Genomic DNA, 15,497 nt, shown 5'->3' with positions numbered 1-15,497 from the left:
CTGGTTCATCTGTACCATTTTTCTAGATTCCACATACGTGCGTTAATATACGATATTTGTTTTTCTCTTTCTGACTTACTTCACTCGTATGACAGTCTCTAGGTCCATCCACGTCTCAACAAATGACCCAATTTTGTTCCTTTTTATGGCTGAGTAATATTCCATTGTATATATGTACCGCAACTTCTTTATCCATTCGCCTGTCGATGGGCATTTAGGTTGCTTCCATGACCTGGCTACTGTAAATAGTGCTGCAATGAACACTGGGGTGCACGTGTCTTTTTGAATTATGGTCTTCTCTGGGTATATGCCCAGTAGTGGGACTGCTGGGTCATATGGTAATTCTGTTTTTAGATTTTTTAAGGAACCTCCATACTGTTCTCCATAGTGGCTGTATCAATTTACATTCCCACCAACAGTGCAAGAGGGTTCCCTTTTCTCCACACCCTCTCCAGCATTTGTTGTCTGTAGATTTTCTGATGATGCCCATTCTAACCGGTGTGAGGTAATACCTCGTTGTAGTCTTGATTTGCACTTCTCTAATAATTAGTGATGTTGAGCAGCTTTTCCTGTGCCTCTTGGCCATCTGTATGTCTTCTTTGGTGAAATGCCTATTTAGGTCTTCTGCCCATTTCTGGATTGGGTTGTTTGTTTTTTTAATATTGAGCTGCATGAGCTGTTTATATATTTTGGAGATTAATCCTTTGTCCGTTGATTTGTTTGCAAATATTTTCTCCCATTCTGAGGTTGTCTTTTCGTCTTGTTTATAGTTTCCTTTGCTGTGCAAAAGCTTTTAAGTTTCATTAGGTCCCATTTGTTTATTTTTGTTTTTATTTTCATTACTCTAGGAGGTGGGTCAAAAAAGATCTTGCTGTGATTTACATCAAAGAGTGTTCTTCCTATGTTTTCCTCTAAGAGCTTTATAGTATCAGGTCTTACATTTAGGTCTTTAATCCATTTGGAGTTTATTTTTGTGTATGGTGTTAGGGAGTGTTCTAATTTCATTTTTAGCAACACATTCTGAAATGACTTGATCTCCTACAGTATTGCCAAACAATGTATTAAATATATTACAGATATACCTCATGTGGCCAGAAATAATTATAACTACAGTGCTTATAAAGACTATTTCTAAATGCATTTTACATAAATGGACTTGGAATATGAAAAGAACATCTATGACAAGTATAACATAAATATGGAAAAAACCTTTTTTTTAAAATGGTCTCCATAGAATTTAGTATAAACTACCTATACGGTCTAATAGTTTGTTATGTTGTTGGTTATCGCTAACATTTAGCATATTGACTTTTCATAGATGATCTATAACCAATTACTTTTGTTAATTAAAATTAAGGTAAAATGCTGAATTTGACAACATAAAATTAAAAAGAAACATACCATCATATACCATTTTCTCTGAAAAATATTTAAGAGTCAATCATTACATTGAAAGTATTATGATCTGGAATATCACAACATATCCTGCATCCAAAAATTTATGCAAAATAGATATAATATTAGACTGAAAGTAAAAATTGATTTCTAATGCTAGAATTCACCAAATCTGATAACAGGCCATGACTCTTCCTGACATACATTAAAAATGCCACATAAACATAAGAAAGGGAAGAATGAACTTTTGAGTACCTAAGAGAGTACCTATAGGTATTCAAAAAAAAAAAGTTTGCTTAACTGAAGTGAAAAAGCTAAATACATCATCTTCTCAGAAGAGACTTCATGCAATTACACACACAAACACATATGAGAATTAGCACTTACCAAAAGACTGTAAAATTGCTTAATCAGAACAGATACTACTCTCAGCAAACGCATGCAGATAGGAAAATATGGTTTTTCAACTGGTGCTGGAGAAGATGAAGTGCCGGAACCTTGTCTGAACTTTATATTTGGAGAAAAGAGCTTTATCACAAGAGGACATACCCTTTCTTTGAGGAGGAAACTAAATTCCTGATGCTATTTGCAAAGATTAAAAAAAAAAAAGAAAAAAAAAGAATTAACTTAGTTTGTACTTAATGCTTATAAAACAGTCTCACAGTTAATAATAATCTTTAATAATCAGTATGAATAATTTAGCTTTATTATAAGTTTATACAGTTTATTATTTTACCGTTTTACACACAATTCTGAAATTAGTATTGTTCTTTGAGAATATAAGATCAAACAATATTTCAAGAAGTTTTAAAAAGAATCTAAATTAAAAAGGAACATTTAATAATTTTGGAATTAAAATGATGTTTATTACTAGGAATTTTAATTTTAGTAGGACACTAGCAATTAAAAACATAAAGAACAAAAGAAAGAAAACAGATTACACAAATTCAAACAGATAAAGCATTCAAATAGGCAGCTGACAAAAAATCTGATTAATAAAGTATAATAAATTATATAATTCAGATTTTATTTTGCAAAGATAATTCTATTCATGCATAGAAGATTTACTAATTAATATTTTGTTCTACTTAGATTGCTTGAACAGAACACAATGAGCTGATAAAAACACAATGACAAACAAACATAATTATTTTAAAGTCTGGGAATCTTGCAAAGAATTCTTAAATTTTACTTATAATCATGGCATATTATGCAGAAAAGCTCCCTTAACCTATTAATGCTTTGACTATATTAGCCAAAAGTAGTCCCATTATACTGACAATACAAGGTCCAGTCTACATTTAATGTCTAACCTCAAATATATATTATTCGGTTGTTTTAAGCATCTCAATTTCATTGAAGCCGCAAACAAAGAAACAATAAGAAAAATCTACCAATCTAATCCTTTAATCTTACCAAAAAAAAAGGAAAAATAAGGCATAGAGCAGTTTATTTGTTCAGAATCACAAAATTTGTAAAATGTATTTTTTTTTTTAAATCAGGTTCATTCAAGGAAAAAAATCAGCTTCACTAGAGAAAAAAAAAAGAAAGAAAACACAGATAAGTAAAAAGATAAAAATAAAAGCTTTGCTTCATCTCACCTCCCAGAGATAAGTTAGTCAGTCATCATTGTTGACTCCAAATATATATATCCTTCTAGTCTTTTATATCCATTTTAACGTACTTTTAATTCTTCCCCCCAAAAAATGGGATCTTAAGAGTTAAGTGATTTGAAATTCTACTCTCAAATCTACAGTAGTTTCACAAAATGAAAAGCATAGTTGTCCGTTTTCATACTTTATTAAATAACCTTAGGTACTGGTTAATTCATAAATATTACAGACAACTCTGAAAAGTTTTATCTATTCACTTTTCCCCCTCACTATTCAACTAACTGCAACTGGGTTTCCTCCACAACCCCCATCAACCACTCCATCTCCACTGAAACTATTCTCATTATACTCATGATCTCTGTGGACAAAGCAAACACTGCTCTTTCAGTCTTACCAAATTTCTTTGAAGCACCTGACATAACTGATTACTTGGTTCATCTTGAAGTTTTCTCTGCTTTTGTCTTTTATTATGCCGCAGTCTCTCAGATGCATTCCTACATTTCTGGCCCCCATGTTCTTAGTCTCTTTTGTATGCTCATCCTCTCGTGCCCAACCATTTAACAGTGAGGTTCCTCAGAGCTCCAGAATATCAGGTCCTCACTTCCATATGTTATTGCCATAGGTGATCTCATTCACTCCCATATCTTCAATTAGCAACTATATGCCAGTGAAGTTTAAATTTATAACTTTAACCCAAAACCTTACTTCTGAGCTCACGATGCATAAATTAAGCTGCCATTTTGTGTACACTCAGGTATCTCAAAATGAGTAAGTTCAAAACTGAATAAACTATCCTTTCCAGCAGAAGTTCTGCCCATAGAGTAATCCACCTTAGTAGCAAGCAACACACTGCTCAAGCCAGAAGGCCAAAAGTCATCTTTGACTAATAAAGTATAATTAGTCCTATAACTCACTGATTTTATTTTGAAGAAGGTAAAAGACTGCTTTTTGTCCTCACATTTCAATGATTTATTCAGCATTTACTTGCTGACTCTTTAATATGTACCGAGCACTGTGCTAGGTAAAGGAATTCAAGGTTAAGTTCGATTTTGTCCCTGCCCTTATAGAGCTTATTTTCTAAAAGAGAAGAGAGATCCTTTCTTAGAGTCACTGCTCTGGAATATTCTTTTCCTATACTACCTATTTCCCCCAACTAACTACTCTTTATCTTTCAGGGGAAAGCTTCATAGCCTTCATTCATCACCAACTCTCCACCAGGTTTGGTACCTATGTTACTCATTTCCATAGCACTTTTTATACTTTTCCCTCACAGCACTCATCATGGCTTATCATTCAGTTAATGTTTTTCTTCCAATTAGATTGGTAAGTGCCATAAGGGCAGGAATTTTACCTGTCTTACTTAAATTCTGTATCCTTGGCACTGAACACATGAACTAGCATATTGTAAGGGATTGGTAAACTTTGGATGAGTGAATAATGAGTGAATGAAAGCAAATATTTCTCTCTTGAAGAAAACTTTGTAGGTATAAATTTTAGGATCTTACACAGAATAATTCTTTTTTTTCCTCTGCATTATAGCAGGAAGAATAAAGTAGAATAGATTTATTATGGGCACAATAAATCTGGAAACATTTTTTCAAATCTTTTCCTACAAAATTAAAAAACATAATCCAAACTATAGACATTTCAAATTCAAATTCATTGTCTATGGCCATACCACCCTGAATGCGCCCGATCTCGTCAAATTCAAATTCATTTACAAATTCATTCACTCATTCATTTAAATATTTATTGAACACCTGTCATATGCCAGGCACCGCTATAGGCACCTATACAACAGTGAACTAAGTCCCTGCCTCATAGAGCTTACTTTCCTGTAGGGGAAGTGAGAAGATCAACTAATGTACAAATACATATGTCAGGAGGAAATAAGTGATATAAAGAAAAATAACAAGGAGTAAGAAAGACAAGGGTGCTGCCATGAAAAAAAGCTGCCATTTTACACAGTGGTGGGGAAGGTTTATCTGGTAGGTTGACCATTGAGTAAAGACCTCAAAAGAGTGAGAGAACAAGCCATATGGGAGAAAAGCATTCCGGGTTCAGGAAGCAGGAAGTACAAAGGCCTAGGAGCAGGAGTCCACCTGGGTCATTTAGGAACAACAAGAATGACAGTGTGGCTAAAGGGTGAGGGCACTTACAAACTATGAAACCTTAGACAAACTATTTAACCCTCTTAAAGTCTTAGCTTCCTCCTGTGTAAAGTAGGAATAATTGGTACTTCTCAGGCGTTTGTGCAGCTTAAAGAGAGTATGATATATAAGGAATTTAGCAAAGTCATAGCATGGAGTAGGCAGTCCAAAGTGGTAGCTGTTACAACTATCAGTTTATACAAGATGATTAGTCGAGTTGTATCTAAACTTATCCTATACTAATACAAGAAAGGGAATCATCAGTTAATATTGTTCATTATCATTGAAAGCACTGAACAGTTGTCTAACATGGACCAAAAATTATGAACCATGTAGTAAAAGTTTCAGTCCCAACTCTTGGGCTAAAGGACCTTCTACTTTTTTTGCACTTGATTCACACATTTTGTAGGTAAGAGCAAGGATAAAATAGATGACTTAGGGAGGGGCAGCATGGTAGGGAAAGGAGCTAGAGTAGTTGTTAAAAGTTCTAAATTTTTGTTCAAGATCTGCTAATAACTAAAGAACCCCATGTAAATCACTGAATCACTTTTGGACTTTAGCTTCTTACAAATAAAATGAAAAGTTTGAATTCTTTCTCACTTTTTCCCCTATTAACCTTCTGTTTTGAAATATTCTGTATAGCACATTAAATTTATTAAGCACTGACGACTTCTTTTTTCCATTTAAATTATGTTAAAGCACAAAGCAGCATATAAACAAGTAAAAAAATTAGTAACAATTTTTTAAGGCTTTTAAATATTATAAAAATAGCTCACGTACCACATTCCTCTGTACACCCTTAGATTGGGAAATGCTTGACTAGACACTCTAGGAATTCCTTCTAATGTTAAAATTTCAAACTGCTTGGGCACAACAAAAGTTAAGATATCAGCAAATTATTATATGTCTAAAGTCTGAGGTTATAATTTTTTGCATCTTTTAATGTGGGGGAAAAATACGTTAACTCTCTTGAAAAATATCTGTGAAAAAATTAAAGATTAATTTTGTTGCAAGATACTACAAATGGCTTACTTGTAAAAAGACTTGTGGAAAATCATTCAAGACTGACTCAAGTAATTCGAGGCCAAATGTTCGGGTCATTTCTGTCATGCCTACTAGCCAGTAAGGGGCATCAGCATTAACCAACTGACAAAGGTCCTGGGAAAATAAATCAAACAATGAATAAAAAATAAATAAAATATTTCACATGCTGGAATGAAATGTCCTTTCATTTTATAGTTCATAAAATTTTTTTTAAAGTATCTCTTCTTAAATAATAGGTTTTACTCCTTAGAAACTAAGTACTGGTAATTCAAATTTTGATTAATTGTATAGTTGATTATATAAGTAAACTAAATATATAGACTGCACAGATAAATGGTTATTCTAACATGGTTTTAATGAAAAACCACTTAACCTTTTAATCAAAATTAATAAAATTTTCAGTGCAGGTTAATCTTATTTTATTCATGACAAGTAATGTAAAAATCAGGTATTTGCATATCAAATTATATTAGGTAGAACAGAAGTTTAGTACTTTAATTTTCCTATTAAAGGAAGTATTTTATATGACTAGTCATCCCTAATATATCTAGTTCAGGGTTTAATTCATTTTATTTCCTTAAAGTGAAACATAACATTTTATCGTGTTAATTAGCTATAGATGCTCTTTAATGTTTTCGAATTTTTTTAAATACAGGTATCACGGGCTTTTCAAAAGTTCGCTTTACCACTTAGCTTTTACAGAAAACCTAAGTTAGCACCTGTTTTCTCTAACCAGAAGAAATCTGAAGAGGATTTTCACTTTTTCAGGAAAAAAAAAAAGGCAAAAGTGAAAATCGTGTCAGCACTTGCTTTGCCGCGAGCCCATAGTAGAGGCAGCACACACCCCAGGCAGCGTGAGTGGTACCGCCAAGCTCTTTCCCCGGGAACCACACTCAGCATCTCAGCATCAAGCTGCCATAGCTTTGAACTGTGTGAGCATCTGTGCTTTATCTCGATCTATTTTGTGCATTCGTTAGGTAATTGTGTACTAAGGTAATTGCTTTTTCACTTTAGGCCATTTTGGCTTATGAAAGGTTTCACAGAAATATGCTACTGTCAGATAGTGGGGGAAACCTGTACCTCTTTTGACACTTTAAAATTGGACAATTAAAAAAAAATGACGCTTAAAAAACTGAATCAGATACAAAATTCCAAAATCAAAAATTCATACAAAACTATATTGTATAATAAAAATTATTCTTATCAACTGAAATACCTGGAAAAGCATATATGCATCTTTAGCACAAGGTTTGAGGGTACTGACAGATCTTCTGTTACTATTTCCTTGGACTAGTACTGGTTGTTCTACAACATCTGCAATCAAAATTAGAGGGGTTTTAGGAGTTCATAATGACCTTTAATAAATCATATATACTGTCTAAAAGGTATGTTTAAAATAAATACTTATTTATAGAATTATAAACTTAATAACTTCAGAACCATGCCTCCAAAATGGAAAGAAAAATTGGGAATCCCATTTTTATACAAAATGCCATAAAAATCACTCTTCACTATCTTACATTCATTTTAATAAACTTAGTATCTTTACACATACATTTGATTTTCTCAGTACCCCTTTCTCCAGTCTCTTTATTTCATGGATTTAAAATCCACATGATCTTTGAATGTACCATTAAATATCAAACATATAAATATTTATCACATGGTTAATTTCTCTATCATCTCTCCATCTTCAAAAGAATTAGCTGCTTGATCTGCCACAAGTACTATGTCAGTCACAGGTATTGAATAGCTAAGAGTCAACTAGAATGGGGCTTCCCAATTTCTTTGAATACTAAGAAGATATCATTCCCTGTAAGTTATGACAGCCTGTTTTGAATAAATGTTGATTCAATGACTACTTGAAAAGAAAGAGGTTCTAAGTATTTTCTACCTTATTAGAAAGTATTAAATGAGATATTAGTCTTTAGAGACACACAGCCAAAACTACCAATCCAGAACTTATATTGAGATTATGAATATACAAGACATTCAAACTGGAGAACTGCCCTCTTTTATCCCTTAAGTTTAATTCCTTAATATTCCAAACTGCTAGAATTCCACCTGCATTTCCCCTAGGAAAAGTGAGACCAAAGTCAGTGGGAATACTCTAATAAACCAACAGATTAAATGTCTGAAACTGAATGTGAAAAATCTGACCAATGGTTAATTTCAGGAAAAGTGAAGCAATTATTAGAGTAGGCAGCATTATCATTACTTACTAGTATTGCCGTTTTTTACCAGTATTACCAAAAAAACACCAAATGATATGAAAGATTGCTAATATGAAGAGTTTAAGGGGAAAGAAAAAACTATCTAAAGGGAAAAAGAAGTTTAATCTTTTGTTTCTTGACTCCATAAAACAGAGAGGTTGCTCTTGGTAGCACCTTATGATCTTTTCAACTGATCACGGGAAAAAATTTACTTTTCATCCAATAAGGGTAACAAATGAAAAAAATGTTAAAAGTTATCAAATTATAAAAATTATAACAGAAACATAGTATCTGTAAGCTCTGTGACAGGACATGTTTCTAAGTTTTTAGGAAATGTAAATCACAAAGAAAAAGATGCTAAAAATTACAAGTATTTGATGAAAATATGAAAATATTAAACTTTACATAATATAAATATTCTTGATTAATACATGTTAACTGGCAGAGACAAAGATTCACATGAGGGAAGCTCACTCTTGGGACTTTACCCTAAAGAAATAATTCAGATGTAAATATATATGTAGGAAGACACTCAAAACAATACTAAACTATTGAACATAAGCAGCAGTTCATTAAATTATAGAATAGCCACAAAATATAATGCAACCATTAAAATTTCAATTACAAAAATAAAAAAATAACATGAAAAATTCATACAATGTAATGTTTGGCTAAAAATACTTATAATGCAACATCTGGTGTGAAATGTGAAATTATCATCTTCAATATGAAATTATGAATATGTTAGAAATAAACATGGAAAATAGAGTCCACTTCTTAGGGTGATAAAATTATGGGGGATTTATCTTTTGAATTGCCATTATCAATAATAATGAAGTTAAAATAAACATACTTTTTAAAGTATTCTAATTTTTAGGTAGCCTAAGTTCATAGGGGAATGGCTGACAATCAATAAAAGAGAAAAGCATGTATGTTAGAGCCACCCACTGTCAAAAGGAAACAACTTTTTTCACTTTACCTCTGTGTCGTTCATCTTCAGCAACCATCCTCTCAAAAACAACAGTAACAACTTGTCGCACTGTAGCAGCAGCTGTATTATTTGTAATATTATCTTTTGTGAAGTGTAGTCGAAAACAGAGAACAATTGCCTAAAAAAACAATTTCCATTTAGTGTGAAATAAGATTGAGGAACATGGTTATTATCTTTATTTTATCTGATGTAACCCAAAATTAAATAATTTGTTTCGCTGCTTCAATCACCTACACTAAAAGTCTCACTCTTTTATATAATAAAACTACAAAAAGCTCAGGATTTTGAAATAATTCAAACTCTCAGTAAATACATAGACACATAAGATTAACCAAGGTAATGTGAAATACTCCTTTCACAATCTGGTTCTTTTAACATGTACATAATAATGTGTTGTGCTTTTATTTTCCCAGAACAACTTTTTTTTTGCAAATAGCAAGTACTCAAACTTTGTTGTATCACTAAATCACTTGGAGAAATACTATATAAACTTGCTAAGCATATAAATGAATCATTTTTTCTTTTAAAATCAACTTTATTAAGGTATAATTTATATACAATAACTGTATCCCTTTAAAGTATATAATTTTATGAGTTCTGACAGTTATATTCACCTATGGAACTACTGCCACAATCAAGTATAAGACACTTCCACCATCCTAAAAGTTTCCTTGTGCTCTTGCAGTCCATTTTTTCCTCCACCCTTGGCCCCAGGTAACCATCAATCTGCTTTTATCACTATAGATTAGCTGGTATTTTCTATACAAATAGAATCATTCAGTATGTGCTCTTTTCTGTCTGGTTTCTTTCACTTGTAATATTTGTGAAATTCATCCACGTTTTTCTTTGTAACAGTAATTTGTACTTTTTTATTCCATGGTATGAGTATACCACATTCTAATTATCCATTCACCTCCTGATAGACACTTGGGTTGTTTCAGTTTTTGGCTACTGTACATAAAGCTGCTGTGAACATTCACACACAAATCTCAATGAGGACATGTATTTTCATTTACCTGGGTAAGTAAACACCTAAGAGTGAAATGGACAGATCACATAGTAAGTATAAGTTAAAATTTTAAAGAAACTGTTTTCCAAAGTTGCTTTACAATTTTATATTCCTGCCAGCAGTATGTGTGAGTTCAAAATTATTCCATATTCTCAACAACACTTGATATGATCAGTCTTTTTAAATCTTAACTATTCTAATGGGTGTGTAATAATATCTCCTTGTGGTTTTAATTTGCTTTTCCCTGATAACTAAAGATTCTGAGGCACTTTCCATGTATTCATTAGTCAGTTGAATAGATTATTTTGTAAAGTGTCTGTTGAAATCATTTGTCCATTTTTTATTGGGTTGTCTTATAAATGAGTTGTAAGAGTGTTTTTAATAAATTCTAGATAAAAGTCCTTTGTCAGATATTTGTGAATATTTCCCCCCATTCTGTGGCTTCTTTTATGGTTCATGGATTTGTGCCCTACCTAAGAAGTCCCTACCTACCCCAAGGTCACAAAAATTTTCTCCTATGTGTTCTTCTAGAAGTTTTACAGTTTTAAAAGAAGCCATTCTTGGAAGAAAACATAATAATGGTATTTTTAAATGCTATGCCTTATCATATTAATTATATTAAACATTTAAAAGAAAACAAGCCTTTGATACCACTAACACTTTTAAAATTTCAACATAAAAGAAAAGTACATGTTATAGAGAAGCTTTCCTATTACCCAATTTTATATTATTTCTTCATACTTCATTTTTCATCCCCAAATATTATATTTCCAAATTAACCAAAATAAATCCTATATTTATTTATAAAACTATAATCAGTTCTTATTGCTTAGGTAGGTCAAATGATAACCTTTTATAAAATTTTAAATATATGTATCAGAACAATAATTTGATAGCTAGAAACCAAGAGGAACTACATAGAACAAACATATATATAAAAAGACATTAAATATTTTATAAAGCAGGTATGGGGTAAAAGAATAAGCTATTTGCAATTAAGTAAAATCTCATTATATCCTAAGAGCATCAAATGAATAACTAGAAGAGAGATATAGTCTCTATACAGTATACTGTGATGGTATACTTTGCTACTTTACAAGTCAACCATTCTTAAAGGCATACAAATTATAATACAACTATTACTGAAACTCCAACAATTTCCCTAAATAGTAAACCATTAAGTAAAGACTGTTTTTTATATTACTCGCTGTACTGTCTGTTCTTTAGAAATATTTCTTAATTTTAAAAAACTTTTTAAAGAGTGAAACAAATAATAGAACAGCTGTTATATGTTCCTAAAGAGGGTGGGAATAAGAAAGGAATGAGAAATAGCTATCATACATGCAGCCTTACCTAGTATCAATGTATCAATGCCAAAAGGACATTCTTCCAGATACTTAAGGGACAGATTTAAACTATCTGGCTTATATAACATATATATATGTGAAATTATTTTTAAAAGGGGGAAAGGGAGAGCTATCAGGAATACCCCAGGTAATTGTGGAGAACACTGATACCTCAAAACACATTTTTTTTTCTTTTCCTCTTTCTCTATTCCTTTTCTTCTGCTACTTTTCTTTTTCCACATCTTATTCATAACTAAGCCTGTCAGCTATATCCAAGGGGCTCTGCTTCATCACCCTAACCTGATTTCACTTCTAACCTGTGAAAAACAAAGCACCGATGGCTTTTAACATGCAATGTGCATTATCGCAATAGCTACAGGAAAGGTGCTGTTCAAACAGCACCAGGCTTTTCTCTTTCAGTCAGCTTATACAAATACTGTTTCAAAGCACTTACGAACTTTGAAAAACAGGCTTCCTACCTTTGAGAGTGCCTCGTCATGAACTACTGTATTGGTTGTTAAAAGAACAAGAACTGTTTGAAGCAGCTTAAGTTCTTCAAGACTATTTTCCATTAGCTGCCAAAGCATGTTAATTATATTTCCAGCTGCAGTCTGTAAAACAATTATTTTAATTATTGTCAACAAATAAAATATAGGTGTTTGGGTCCCTAAATAAGAAAAGTGATGCAGACTCATAGTGATGAAATGTTTTTCCTTATTTTACCGTCATAAGGTCAGATACAAACAATACACTTAAGTTAACAAACAACAAATTATCACTTCAGATAATCTAGCAAACAGTCATGATTTTCTCTCCTACCTTTTAAAAAATAATTTATGAATAATATTCTGTCAGTGATATTGAAAACATGCTTGGTTCTTAAGATTTCATCTATATTAGTGAACTACAAATTCTTAGATTACAAATGACTTGACAAAATGTACTTCGTTCTTTATTCTGAGCATTTAATAATGAGACAATTTGGTAACCTTTTAAAATTAAGCCAATGTCCTTCAAGCACTGTTGTATATTAAAATATCAGGTATGTTTTATTCTCTCCTTATGAAAACTCATGATTTGATTTGTAAGTGCACAGTTCAGATAAAATCTTCACATTACCTCAGACACAACCTCATGGGACATGAGCCTCTGAATGGCGGCTAAACATAGCTGAGTGATCTTCGGTTCCTTGGTTCCACAACCCATTAGAAAAGGCTGAACAACCTCTGAGCTGTTCTCTTTCAATGCTTTATTTGGAACACATATAAAATAAAATTTTAAATATAATTCATAAATAAGAATATTTTTACATAATTACAACCAGTAATGACAATCTTAATAAAAAATCACTAATGTAAAATTAATACCAAAATAAAAATCAAGCAGTTAGAGTTAAAATACTTCACATAAATACTACAGACTTTGTATCTGAACTACTCCCCCTTAAGTTCAGCTCTCCCATGCCTTTCTCCTGACACTCCTTTGGTTCTCCTCCATCTTCTTCTATAGACTCTTTAATGGCAATTTCTCAGAAGTTCTATCCTGCCTCAGAGAAAGACTCTATTTCTTCAATAGTGCAGAAGGAAAAACAGGAATAAGAATTCATATTCTAGAGCAGAAAAGTAATTAAAAATAGTATATACATCAACCTCACCACATTTCTGAATGAATATTCAGAAACTCCCTAGAATTTTATTATATGCCTTGAATTCATTGGCTCTAATTTCTTCTTCAAGAAGTAAACTCATTAAAAACAATAACATTACTCCTCTTATTACTGAAATATTGCTTTAAACTAATTGGATGCACGTGCTGTAATTCCAAATCTTAAAATAACTCCTTCTACCAAGCCAATACTTTCAGAAGTTTTAAAATGGCAACAAGAATGTAAAAGATTAGAAAATGCACAAACTGAATTATACATTATTAAATTTACAAAATGAAATTCAATCAATACACACTTACTGAATGGCTACACAAAGATGAACAAGACAGGTTTGTCATCCTCAGGGAATTTGAATAAATAACATAAAATTCCAAGTCAAGAGAACTTTAAACTTACGTGTTTGGTATTTGTTTTCAAATGTACTACATCCGTCAATTATTTTTTGAAGTTAAGAATTGTAATAAAGACACAGAAATCTGAGTTTTAACATGTTTTTCAAAAGAAATTGTGAGAAAGTCATCCAGAATCACCTTTAAAAGTGTAAAACTAGTGTTAACATTAATTTTATCATTTAAATCCCCTTCTTTCTTCTCCCAAAGCTCCCTGTATGGTATGGCAAATAAAGACTACTATTTACTACAGCATGCTCTGCAAAGTCCCTCAGTATGCCAGTATAAATCACTGATTTAGCACAGCTAAGAGAAGGCAAATATGACTGGCAAAGAACAGTGTTTTCAAAAAAGCTCCCTTGCCTTACTTCCTTGTTTTCTTGTGCATAAAGGTTTTGAATCAAAACCAGAGACATAAAATTTCCATAACAATGTCACAAAACATTTACATGAGTGATTAAAAGATGACAATAAAGCTCAAAAAATACTATTCTGAAGCAGTAAATATCCTGCTAGATTCAATTCTGCCAGAATCACTGAAGTATGAGGCCTTCCCTAACTCTGCAGAACATTCCAAATTATTAAATCTTGTTCAGGCAAATATAAGTTTTCAATACTAACAAGTGGCACTTATAATTTTTATTACATTAACATGTGTTTCTCATTTGAGTATCACAATACTCATATAGAGTTTACAGGGTATGATTTGGACGAAGTAACACAATAAGTAGGTGGTAAAACCAGAAACTGAAAATGTCTTCTAATCCCTGGTTCACTATTCTTCCCACAACATTATGCTGCCACTCTTTAAGGTAAACAGCATTTGATGCAAATGGAAATTAAAAGAGTCAAAAGTGTCTAAGAGAAACCAATTGCCTGAAGTCTTCAGATGAATGGAGAAAAAACAATGTACTTTCATAGAGGCTCTGATAACAATGATTTTAAGACACACCCATATCGCCAGAAAGAAAATCAGTGCCAATTACCTTTGCCAATTAAACTATGATACGATGAATTCTAATCACTTATACCTTTTCCTCACAATTTCATACTCTAGGCCAAGAAGGCCATTGTTATTTCTTATCTTTTTGATAATAGCCATTCTAACAGGCGTAAGGTGATATCCTCATTGTGGTTTTGATTTGCATATCCCTGATGATTAATGATGTTGAGCATCTTTTCATGTACCTGTTGGCCATCTGTATATCTTCTTTGTAAAAAATGTCTATTTAGATCTTCTGTCCAGTTTTTAATTGGATTGTTTGTTTGGGATGCCTCATTGCTGGAGAGTACTTCACTATTGTCTCTGAGATATTCTTCTAAGCCAATGACACCCATTCTGCACGCTTTGATGGTAGTGCTTTTTTTGACCTTACCATAAGATGTTAACAGGAAGTTTTTGCACAACAACTAGGGTGACATTTCAAATAGCAATGAAACTTACGCAATACCAACAATGCACGTTAACTCAACTGATGTGATAGTATGAACAAGTTCACACATGCACTGAAAAAGACAACTACAACACTACCTGGCCCACAGTGATTCTAAGATGCCATTAATTGTAAAGTGCATACCAATTTGGGGAATATTAACACGTGAAAAAACTGTGTATCTTAGAATGAATAAAATAAGGTGAGTTACACTGAAATATTGTATACATGTCAGTCACAGTTATCCA

At 32.2% G+C, this 15,497-nt stretch overlaps 1 protein-coding gene across 4 annotated transcripts in view; it reads right to left on the bottom strand.

The window, feature by feature from the left end:
* MON2 (MON2 homolog, regulator of endosome-to-Golgi trafficking) overlaps nt 1-15,497 on the bottom strand; it is a 125,458-nt gene that overhangs the window by 89,183 nt on the left and 20,778 nt on the right. For all 4 annotated transcript variants that reach the window (XM_036864944.1, XM_036864946.1, XM_036864947.1 and 1 more), the window contains 6 exons: nt 12,881-13,008; nt 12,241-12,372; nt 9,395-9,524; nt 7,419-7,516; nt 6,191-6,316; nt 1,783-1,977 (listed from right to left, as the gene is read on the bottom strand). In XM_036864944.1, the coding sequence (XP_036720839.1) occupies nt 1,783-1,977; nt 6,191-6,316; nt 7,419-7,516; nt 9,395-9,524; nt 12,241-12,372; nt 12,881-13,008 (809 nt within the window). The remainder of the gene's footprint in view (nt 1-1,782; nt 1,978-6,190; nt 6,317-7,418; nt 7,517-9,394; nt 9,525-12,240; nt 12,373-12,880; nt 13,009-15,497) is intronic.

Source organism: Balaenoptera musculus, chromosome 10 (genome assembly GCF_009873245.2).
Source record: "Balaenoptera musculus isolate JJ_BM4_2016_0621 chromosome 10, mBalMus1.pri.v3, whole genome shotgun sequence".
Lineage (NCBI taxonomy): Eukaryota > Metazoa > Chordata > Mammalia > Artiodactyla > Balaenopteridae > Balaenoptera > Balaenoptera musculus.
Note: the sequence above shows the minus strand (reverse complement) of the source record. Positions and strands in the feature narration are given on the sequence as shown.